The 11,170-nt window shown below is 43.7% G+C and overlaps 2 protein-coding genes across 2 annotated transcripts; one reads left to right on the plus strand and one right to left on the minus strand.

The window, feature by feature from the left end:
* The first annotated feature begins 2,136 nt into the window (after positions 1-2,136).
* On the plus strand, positions 2,137-4,937 carry LOC139653901 (protein RD3-like). Its single transcript, XM_071530913.1, has 3 exons — positions 2,137-2,243; positions 2,960-3,267; positions 4,559-4,937. Exons 1-3 carry the CDS (start codon positions 2,238-2,240, stop codon positions 4,935-4,937), a joined length of 693 nt encoding a protein of 230 aa, XP_071387014.1. The 5' UTR covers positions 2,137-2,237.
* A 236-nt stretch (positions 4,938-5,173) lies between these two features.
* Positions 5,174-10,997, minus strand: LOC139653906 (syntaxin-5-like; the record flags this gene model as incomplete). Its single annotated transcript, XM_071530918.1, has 9 exons — positions 5,174-7,957; positions 8,247-8,368; positions 8,515-8,618; positions 8,768-8,854; positions 9,736-9,817; positions 9,950-10,006; positions 10,496-10,612; positions 10,759-10,829; positions 10,942-10,997. Coding segments are annotated over 9 exons (856 nt in total), but the record flags the coding sequence as incomplete, so codon positions are not given.
* Positions 10,998-11,170: the final 173 nt, after the last annotated feature.

The raw sequence follows: 11,170 nt of genomic DNA on the forward strand, positions 1-11,170 counted from the left end.
CCAGCTGATGCTGCAGGAGTCTGCTTCCCAGCTGCAGAGAGAGAGAGACTACAGATGATGCACAGGAAGGAGTTTGGGACTTCAGCAGCAAGAGAGACACACTTCTGGAGTTAGAGGTTAGTCTAGAGTAGACACACACACACACACACACACTACATACTAGATCTATTGGGATACGCATAGAAAAGAAGCAGACAGTCCAGCGGAAGGGGAGGGGGATTTACCTTGCTTATCACTGAAGATACATACACCGCAAAACAAGACCTTTTCTTCAATGAAATGATTTCAACTTTTATAATTGCTGTTATTCCTACAGTCTTCTTCTGCCAAAATACACGATGGGGAATGGGAGCAGATGGGGAGTGGGAGCAATCAGAGCAACTCAATTTTAAAAATGATGAATTTTAATGACGCAAGTGCTGCTTTCTTGATTGGATGTATGCCGAAATTTGCAGTAGGACCCTTATGATTCAGAAAAGGTCTTCAGTCTTGTTCTGAGCACCAAAACGTCTATGTTAAAGAATTCAAGCTAGAAATCTCTGAAATTAGTCTGAGTATTTCTTCTTGATTGCCATTTTTCATCTTAAATTGCCTCGCTTCATTGATTCTAGCCACCAAGTTATTTTCCTAGCTGGGTGGGTGTGTTTTTTCACTGGTTGATCACATACAGTAAGAAACAACCTTTCTCCTTTAGCAACAGTGGTAATGATATAGCACCCACTAGGCAGCTGTAATTAGAGTCAGATGGCTCATTATTCCAGGTAGGCTGTGGATTTGAATGTAATCTGGGATTTGGTGGCTCAGTGCTGAGTGGTACGGAAACCCAGAAAGACAGCTACCATACATACTATACAATGTGCTAGTGGGCAGACTGTTAACACACTTATGTAATGTGGGTCCCATAATTGGTCATAACAGTCCGGTAATTATGGGTCTTTAGACGATCGGTGTCCTTAGTCACATGGTAACGGATTATTGTCTGCAAACTAGGAGATCTGTTATTTATCTGGACAGTAATAGTGGGAGCCTAAAGGTTAGAGGAGCACATTTTGTGACTGTCTAGGAAAATGTCTCTCCTCCCTCGTCAGCTACTGTGGAAGTGCCTTTGAGCAAGGCACCGGCCCCCAACTGCTCTAGACCACTCAGTGCTACACAGTGTCCAACACAACTGGATGAGACTGTAGTTGAGAAGAATGTATGGGTGAACCCTCTCTCTGGATTTTATTATTATTTAAAATTTGTTAAAATAAAAACAAAACATAAACAAATAATTTAAATGAAATTAAATGAAATTGAATTTAAACATAAGACACATAAGTAAGACAATTCCTTAAAATCCTATTATTGCCTCTATTGCACATGTGACCCAAATTCCCTTCCAGTAAAAATCCATGCTAAAGCAGGACTCACGTGTTATAAACAGCTGAATCAATATTTGTGAATATTTGGTGAACATGACTAACACAGCTAACATCAGTGTCATCAGTGGACATTACCCAGGTGCTGCTCCAGTGACACTGGAGTTGGACACTGGGCTTTTTGGACTCATGTTTGTTTGAGCTTTGTCATCCAAATTACCCTTTTTTCCAATTCTAATGCAAACTGTTATTAATCCTTAAATATACTCACATACTGTACTAGCTTTTCAGACAGTACAGTGCAGACAGGCAGGGAAGTCAGGAGAGAGAAACGCTCTATAAACAGCACAACAATGATGAGGTTCCCACGCTATCATGCAACCCCTCACCTTCCCTCTGCGCTGGCTGCTTTTCTTATGAGAGATGCTTGGTAATCACATTGATAATCACATTGCCATCCCCCCTGCAGTGAGAGGGACGGCTATGTGACGACTGTAGCCGCAAATGCACACTCCAACCCACAAAGACACACACACACACACGCCTCACCCAGGTGTAGGCTCATGTCATGAGGTAAGCTCATCCCGTCACTCACTCGTTATTAATACAGGATTACATGTATTCTCAATCCCAAACTCACACACACATACCACACGCTCCTTGCAAAAGTACACGCACTGTCTGCCACGGACCATCAAAGGTAGCAAGGTGGTCAGGTAGTTGTGTGCGTTCAGTCCGAGTGAAAGGAGTTTTATTTCTTGTATATTACAAGCCCATGGGGGCCAACTGTCCATTTTGCTGCTAACAAAAGGCTTTTGCCAAACAAGAGGAGGATTTGTATCAGACAAGATTAACCTACAGCATTAGAAACCCAGTTTCATGAAGGTAAGATAATAAACTTCTGCCTGATTGAATATTATATAGCATTTACTGTAAGACAATAAAAGCCTATATCAGTGTCTATGGAAACACGGTTTGTATTGATCAGTGATATAGGATGATTAATTTATATGAGAGTGACTGCTTGCCATTCATTTTGCTGTTAAACTTGTTCTGAGGCTCTTTATTCCTATAGTACATGCTGAAAAAGTTGTATCTGGCATACAGTCTATATTTCAGATGTTATATTATGGATTCAGTATGAATTAATTGGAGGCTTCAATTTGCCAAACCCTAAGCTATAGAAAGGTCTCTGAATCTAATATAATTTGCACCAAAACCTGCTTATATAGACTAAATGTATGGGGACAAGTGGAGATGGATGACTGACAAGATGTTATTATGATTGGTCAATGTGGCGTTGGTCACTAAACTATCTTGCACAGACACACTGAGCTTAGAGGGAATATTGGACCTGAATGCTCCTCTGATGTGATGTTTATGGCTTCCAAATACATTTCTTTGGACTATTGCTCAATCTTTGCTCCTCAGTGTAATGCTAAAAACTACAAGGTCAAATTTGGACTCACTTAGGCCACTCAGTTGATGCCCAAGGCATGGATATTCTCTTGCCTTTCTCCTTCAACCTAAAAACAAATCTATCTTCTTAAACTTGTATTCGCTCTTTTTACTCCGCCACCTCTTCTGTCCTTTATTCCCAGATGTTTCCCTGGTCGGCCGTGTTCTCCCTGGAGCCCAAAGTCCCCGGCCAGCGTTCCACCGCAGAGCTGGTCACCAACACTCTGATGCTGGAGCTGGGGGCCATGGTGAAGCGCACCGAGCGCATCCGCCTGGAGAGAGCGACAGAGGGCCGCCGCCGCCGCCGCAGCTCCTCCTCCACCGCCGACTACAGCTGGCTGGCCAACAACCCCAACCCGCCGCCCTACGAGCTGACGCCCAACGACCTGCTGGAGCTGCAGGACCTCTGTGCCAAGATCCCTCCTCCACAGTGTGGCCCTGTCATCGTCAGGTGAGAGCGAGACAGGGAAACAGAGACAGAGAGAGAGACAGGTAGAGAGACAGACAGAGAGACAGAGACAAATGGGTAGAAAGAGACAGAGAGTGAGAGAGACAGAGATAGAAAGACAGAAGGCACAGAGACAGAAGACGGATATAGATGACATGGAGAACACAGAAGACAGAGAGAGAAAGACAGAAACACAAAGAGAGAGACATAGATGGGCAGAAAGAGAGATATTCATTGAAATTGAGAGAGTATGAGGCACAGACTGAGAAAGAGTCTGAGATCGAGAGACAGAGACTAGCAGAAAGACACAGAGAATGACAGAAAGGGCGGGGAGACAAAGACAGAGAGACAGAAGCACAGAGTATGAGAGACAGACAGACAGACAGAGACAGACTGGCAGAAAGAGAGACAGTGACAGACAGAGTCAGGATGAACGAGACAAATAGAGAGACAAAGGATGGAATTATTTTTCTGAAATGTTGGTTAATTGATGATTAATCTCTTGTTACACGCTTTGGCAATATTGTTTGTTTATGAACTGTCATGCCAATAAAGCACCTTGAATTGAATTGAATTGAATTATAATAATAATAATAATAATCTTTATTTGTAGAGCACCTTTCTTAACAAGGTTACAAGGTGCTTGTACAAGTAAAAATAAAATAAAATACAGATAAAATGAAGTTAAAAACATTAAAACAACATAATGCAAATACACAAAGACAGAGTACAAGTATAAGAGACAGACAGGAAAAGATAGACAGAGAGAGCATGAGAGACAGGCAAGAAGAGATTGAGAGAGAGAGAGAGAGAGACAGAGAGAGAGAGGCTAGGCCGTCTAGGCTCTAGCCCCTCGGTTCTAATCCCTTGTGTAACGCCCTTAGCTTTCAAGGCCACATGCATAAAGCATCTCAGAATAAGAATGCTGAACTAAGTCCAGCTTGCATCGTAAGTTATGGTTAGGTTGATATACCCATGTAACCTGACCAGGGACCCTGCTCACAAGTTGTTCCCATCCATCCAGTTCCTATCCATCCCAGATGTCAAGGGTCATCACTGTGGCTCTCCAGTAGCAGCAGTAACTCATGGTCGACTTTTAGCTTCTATAGACTTGCTTTTATGTAATGGTGCTTCTCTTCCCACTCTGGTTCCACTATATTGGTTTGCTGGTTTTACCTCACCCCCCTTCCCATCACCCTTTACTCTAACCAGGGCATCTGCCTCTGTCCTCTCCTTTGCTTGTGTGACCTCGTTTCAAGCTGTTCTTGTGACAAAGCGACCCGTCCCGCTGCAGGTTCAGGAAGCTGGTGACGCAGATGGAGCCCGAGGTGCACGAGGTGCCGCGGCTGTTCCGCACGGTGCTGCGCGACTGCGTGGAGGAGCTGAACGGCGGCGATGAGGTGCCGCAGACCGCCGTCTACGAGAAGCAGCAGCGCAGCAAGAGCCTCTCCTTCGTCACCTTCCGCTCCAAGTTCCGCACGGGGCCCTTCTTCAAGGGCAGCGCCATGGGGGGCTCCCGGGGGAACCTGCAGCAGCAGGTGGATTGGTCCGACGACGATGACGACGACGACGGAGAGGGGGACGAGGAGGCGGCCATCAAGGCCCGGGCGAGGAGGGGGAGGAGCAAGAGCATGCCGGAGATCACCCCCATGGAGCAGAGCGCCCACGGATGAGGGAGGCGGGGGGGTTGGAGGGAGGGATGGAGGGATGAGGGAGGCAGGGGGAGAGCGGAGGGATGAGGTGAGGAAGAGGGGAGGGCAGGAGGGAGGCAAGGAGCGCCTGTTGAAGGAGGGAGTTGTGGCTGGGGGGTGGAAATGAAAGAGTTACCAAGGGGAGTAAGGAAGGGAGGGAAAGCAAAAACAACAGTAAAGGAGGTCAGCGTAAGTATAGGGAGGAGAGAAAAGAGGGAAAGTTGAGGAGGGAGGGAAGAAAACATAGGGATAGACTAGATTTGAGTTCTCTTTCTTCCTCCTTTCGGTCTCTTTCAGAGGGAAGAAAAGTCTCTGACGCGAGAGAGAGAGAGAGAGAGAGAGAGGGCTTAGAAGGATTTGTTCACTTTCAAGAAACCCATTGACGATGAACTGGAGGTCGTTTTAGTCTGTTACGAAAACACTTCATATGGTGTTTTTGTTGTGAGATAGCTGAAGCAGAAGCTAATGGCTACAACTTCTAAAGTTAGAAAAGTCATATGTCATTCTCTATAGCAGATTATATTTTGAAGTAGTTTGGAATGAGCTGCATGTGATTTTTCAGAGTAATGAGTTTAGCCTCGTTGACCTCGTTTAGCATCCTCACTTGCTTCAGATATCTCAATAACCAAAACACTGATGCAAGCGCAGTTTGAACGGACTGGAAAGACTAACGGTTCATGATAAATCAGATACACTTCCCAAAAAACCTGAACTGTCCCTTTAAAAAAAAGTGTTATGCAACAGATGGGACAGCTGTCTTCTGCAGTAGATGGGGGAAGTTCAGCTCAGGCCACTTGTATATTCAGCACATTACCACTCAAACCTCACAGCAGTCACTGTCTGGCTCCGGATCACCAGAAACTTAGTGGATGCTCTCATAGAATACACGCATACCCTTGCTAGCAGAAAACAGCTAGAATCATCTGTCATGTTCTTTTTTTATTGTGAATATTATGGATTTGGGAAAAAATACAATGTTCTTATTACTGCTATGTGATTAAAACATTGCTTTTTTCACAAAGATGTTTGACTGATCAATTTTGGTAACAATATAGATAAGGGTTGTGGTTACATATGAGGTTAAGTGTGACTCTTGGACTTTGGCTCAGTGGTGTGATGCATTTCAAGTCTTTACATTTCTAAACAAAAGGAGTGAAAGATACAGGATCGTGGATTTGATCACATGACCTGGCCACTTTGCTATGACTTTAAAAGCAAACTGTTGTCCAATCAGAGTTCCCAGATAATGCTGTTGATCTGGACCATGATAAATGAAGAGGAGAAAAAAGGAAGAAGAACAAATCCCATGTGTCTGTGTAGTCTGTATGATGGATAATAATACAATGCAGCACAGCCCAGATTAGTGCAAGGCCGTTGACTAGCTTCGCAGAAACGGCCCAGCATGGCTAATTATAACACTGCTGACTAATCCTCTTATCCCAAGAAAATCCCAGCCATGAATGCCAGCACCCTATTATTCTTTTATTAATATGCACTTTCTTGTCAATACATCATCGTCACTATTTGCACTTTATACACTGAAGTCAAGGCATTTGGCTAAAAAAGGACAGGGAAAAAATAGGAAGAATGTTTTCCTTCTTAAAAAGCTGTGGTCATTTAAATAACATCCTGTACATTAGATAGATTGGTAAAGAGGAGAGGGGAAGAAACTAAAGCAGTGACACCCAACCAGACACTTCCAGGGAATCTGGTTAAGTCACTTCATTAGTGGGCCTTCAGGACCAGCATAACCCCTTCATAAGCACTGATGTCAATCCCAGATCCTTTCCAGATACTCGTATCATTTGCTTGAGCCTCCCTGCGGCATTGAATGGGTGAGGTTTACACCTTTGCAGCCATTCAACTGGCCTCATTTCCGCGAAGCTCAAACGATTACAGAGTGTGAAACTGAAAGGATTTGAAATGCAGACTCAGACAGCTCCACATGGAGCGATCACAGTCGCCAGGCCAAATAGCTTCATGTCAAACAGAGTTGTTACACAACTTATCATAAACCATTCTTACAGATCATTCTGATCTAAACCACACTGATGTTCGTGACTGGGTTATACCAGGAAAGTCCCCCTTCAGTTGACTGTAATGCCATCTGGTGCCCCGTGCCTTCATGACGCGGAGGGGCTGGACCACAGAAAGTGTCTTCGCATTGTGTCACAGTTCTGTAAGAGTACCCATTTGGCAAATAAACCTCGAAAAGCAAAAAAGAAGATAACTGAATTAAAAAAAAATTCACGTCATAATTGAATGACGGTGGGTGAGGAATCGCTGATAAGCAGGAGGTACAGTCCCACTCTTCGATAAAAAGAGTAACTCAAGATGAACTAAGAAAGATTTAAGAACAAACTCCAGTTCTGTTGTTCCGTCTTCTTTGCAACAACCAATGGATGACATGAGGAAAGGGCAGGGGGAACAAAAAGAACCAAAAAAAAAAAACTAGTTTGCAGAATCAAACCATTAAATAATAGCCATTTTTGATTAAATGTTTATGATTAATTGGTCTAAAGGAACACTACAGAGAAGTGTTGGGATTTTTGATACTTTATCCTTTTCATTTGGACAGAGTTCGACAACATTATTCTCTAGTAGTAGAGAACAGCTTTGTCGAATTGAGATCAATAGAGTCCCTTTCTATGGCTTGGGAATAACAGACAACCCTACATGTATTCATCTGCGTGGATCCCGAGCCTCCGACAAACCGTCACTTTGACAGAGAAGCCTGTCCTTCAAATCGGTCGTTTGGACAACGCTTCATTTTAGTCCAGCTCAAACTCCCCCCCCCTCGTTCCATGTGCTTTTCCCCTCCGCTCGGCCGCTCCTCTTTGCTTTAGGCAAAGAAGACGACGAAGACGATGAAGAAGATGATGAGGACGAGGAAGATCTTGATCATCAGCCAGCGGTTGGAGGAGACCGACTGGAAGTATTTGAGGATCTCTGTGTGGGCCGCCTCCACGTTCAGCTGGGTGTCCTCCACGTTGGCATCGATCCTGCGGGAGGGACACAGCAAGCAGTGCGTTCAATGAAGTGGGGCCGTTTTGGATGTAAGTTATCTATTACATCTCATCCATTTTCTTTCAAATGAATCAGTTCAGCAGGGGAATTTACTCTCAAATGGAAGTGGAATTTCATGTGAATTAACCCTGACCCCCAAATTCTGCATGAAACTCCACATGATAAAATATTCCTCCCTTCAAACACTAGTGATCCCATCATTCCCTCAGCCTCTGGGTGATCTCTCTTTACTTGACCCTCCCTCCATCTCCTTCTCCATCTCACCTTTGGATGGTCTCCTCTTGCTCCTTGACCATGTGTGCCAGCTGCTGGAATATAGAGCCCAGTTCCACGATGGTGCTCTCGATGTTCTGCATGGTGTCTGCGCGGCTCTGGATGTACGAGTCCTGTAACGGCACGGCCAGGAAGATTTAAAAAAGGGTTATGTCACGGCACAATAATGTGCAGTTTACTTGTTTCACATCTGGTCACCATTCCCAAAGGATGAATAATCCCCTCATCTCACTTAGACAGACATAAGCAAACAGTCTACCTGCTCGTCAATAAGCTGGAGCTGCAAGGGGTTGGCTTGGGAGTCCATGTCGATGGCCACGTCCCCCATACTCCTGGACTCGTCCTGCATCAAGACTGAGCTCTCTGGAGGAGGAGAACAGACAAACAAACAAACATGTGCAACAAGATCAGGTAGAAATCCTCAATGGTAGAGGGGAAAAGCAGAAAGAACAGCGGGCATACACAGTAGCTAGTTATACCCGCTGGGAGAGTCAAACATTCCAGGGAAATACCTTTCAAATTTGAGGTTGTATAGCCCTGGTACTCATTGCGCGGCTCGCGAGCTGCATGCGGCTCCTGGGCCCCTTTTTTGCGGCTCCCTAAAATATTTTTTAATTTTTGCATTATAGACGACCAAATACAGTAAGAATCAATCACATGGATTTCGAGCAAGTCCCTATTTATGGCAACAGCTGATCATTTGAAAAGTATAGGCCTGCATAGGAAGCGTATCAGCTCCCTGAGCTCATAAAGTTACAGGGTCTCTGGTAATTAGCCTTCCTGATGCGTGCGTTTAGCAAAAATCTCATTTGAGCGGGAGCCAGAGTTGTCGAATATTGCCTCATAAAGCCAAAACAACGAACCAGTAAGGGTGTGTTCACACTATTACACTTTTTCAAACTGTCAGCAGCATTTTCATAGTAAAGAACATGGGGAGCAGTGAACTTTTTGGAAAAAACACTGTGCCTGGCTTCTTTTAGGCAGAGTGGAGCTCTTCCTAAAACTGAGAAAGGTTCAACTTTTCAGAGGAGCGTACATGAAGAAAAGGTTTCATGCTATGTGGCAGTTGATAGTTTACTACAACAACAACCAGAATGAAAACAGAAAGTAGCGGTGGAAACGTTGGTACTAGTTGTGACTCTGATGGGAGCATATTGTCTGTGTTGTAGGAGTTTCTGGTAAGTTTGTCAGAGTTGTACATAAGTATTGCTTGCCAATAATGTCAACTACTGCATCTAGTCATTACAGAATCTAAGTACGCGCTGCACAACCTGCTTTGCTTAATCAGGACAAAATGCAGCTGAGGTAGTGCTTTTACTACAAAAAAAAAAGCAGAATAGTGTGAACACGCCCTTAGGAAGCTACAACAGCATGCTGCGTTTACCTGTTGGTACCACAATGCAGATGATATTACTGCGAGACCCTTGTGAAAATCATAGTGAGTGGCTACAAGCGGGAAGCTGGGTGTAAATGGACTTACTGAAGTTGTTGGCCATGAGAGGAGAGGAGGAGACCGGAGGCTGGGAGAACTGCTCTCTCCTGCTGCGCTGCTGCTTCAGGTTCTACAGGCACACACACAAACCACGGTAAACACGACTGTCAATCAACCTCTTCCCAATCCAAAATCCTGTTCTTCCATGTTCTGTCTTCAGTAGGTAGGAATGAATAATGGCGGTAAAACAAACACATCTTACCTCTGTTCTGACTTCCAGGACTGACTTGAAGTCATTGGACATTGAAGCCAGTTTGGACTGTGAACAACAAAAGATTCAGCCAAGTGAAACCAAATTCAACTTAATTCAATTGTATACACTTGTTGCAGTGCATTGTTGTGTAATCAGAGTTGCTATACACCTTTCCTAATTAAATTCCAAAAATTTCAAATGACATATAGCACAATTTCCATGACCAGTATTTGTTAGTATTCTGTTAAAATGTTGAATGTTTTCTTAGACAAACGATTGTATGTACAAGGTCTTGTTTCGGCTTACAAGAACCTTCACTTGGGACTTATGTAACAAGAAAATGTGTTATTTAGCTTCTTCCATGCGAGTCAAGAGAATATTGATATCAATACGATAACAATAAAGAATGTTATTAAGCAAAACTGTTAGTCTGGTCTTATTTAGGTCTTATTTAGGTTTTAACAACAATTAAGATGGATTGAAGACAAAAAATTACCATATGTGCCTTGTGTTAAACGCAGTGCATGTATATGTACTAGACCGTATTAACTGTACCTGTAATGAGACCACAATGGTGTTGGAGTGGGTTTGGATATGTCGGCCACCCGGAGCCCCGCGGGACCTCACCAAGTCCTGCAGCTGGGCTATCTGTTTGTTTAGACTGTTGATGTCCTGCACACACACACACACACAGATATGAAACACAGGGTACATAGTTTTAAGATTCAGTATATTTGCTGACTGGAGATAGTGGCTCTATCCATAAACATATATATTTGTAAAGAGCAAATTTCATGAGATATCAAAAATCATCTCACTTGTTTAATGATGTACGTTAGCTCCTCAATCTCCACTGCCTTGTCGTCGAATAGGGATTTTCTTTTCGCCACTGAAACATCAAAACAACAGTATGCAGTATCAGCACACTGGACACTCTCACACACAGACACCAAGATTTTTAAAACACTTCCACTCTGAAACTACTGTCAAGGGTCACTTACAAATGGTGAGCTTCTCCAGTTTGGCAAACGTATTGCTCAAGTCTTTCCCAATTCTCCTGCAAGAGAACAACATTTTTTAGCGTTCTGTGGCACACATATCATAAAAATTAGCCATGTTAATACAGGTGCAACAAGTGTGTGGTTCACATGCAATGAAGAAACACAAACAAGGGATTATACTGTGGGAATACAAATAATGTAACTCCCAAAATCAACAAAAAAAAAGAAC

Source organism: Centroberyx affinis, unplaced genomic scaffold (assembly GCF_046629955.1).
Source record: "Centroberyx affinis isolate AG114_WGS23_722 - 3 ecotype Tasmania unplaced genomic scaffold, CSIRO-AGI_Caff_v1 ptg001999l_1, whole genome shotgun sequence".
In the NCBI taxonomy this organism is placed as follows: Eukaryota; Metazoa; Chordata; class Actinopteri; order Beryciformes; family Berycidae; genus Centroberyx; species Centroberyx affinis.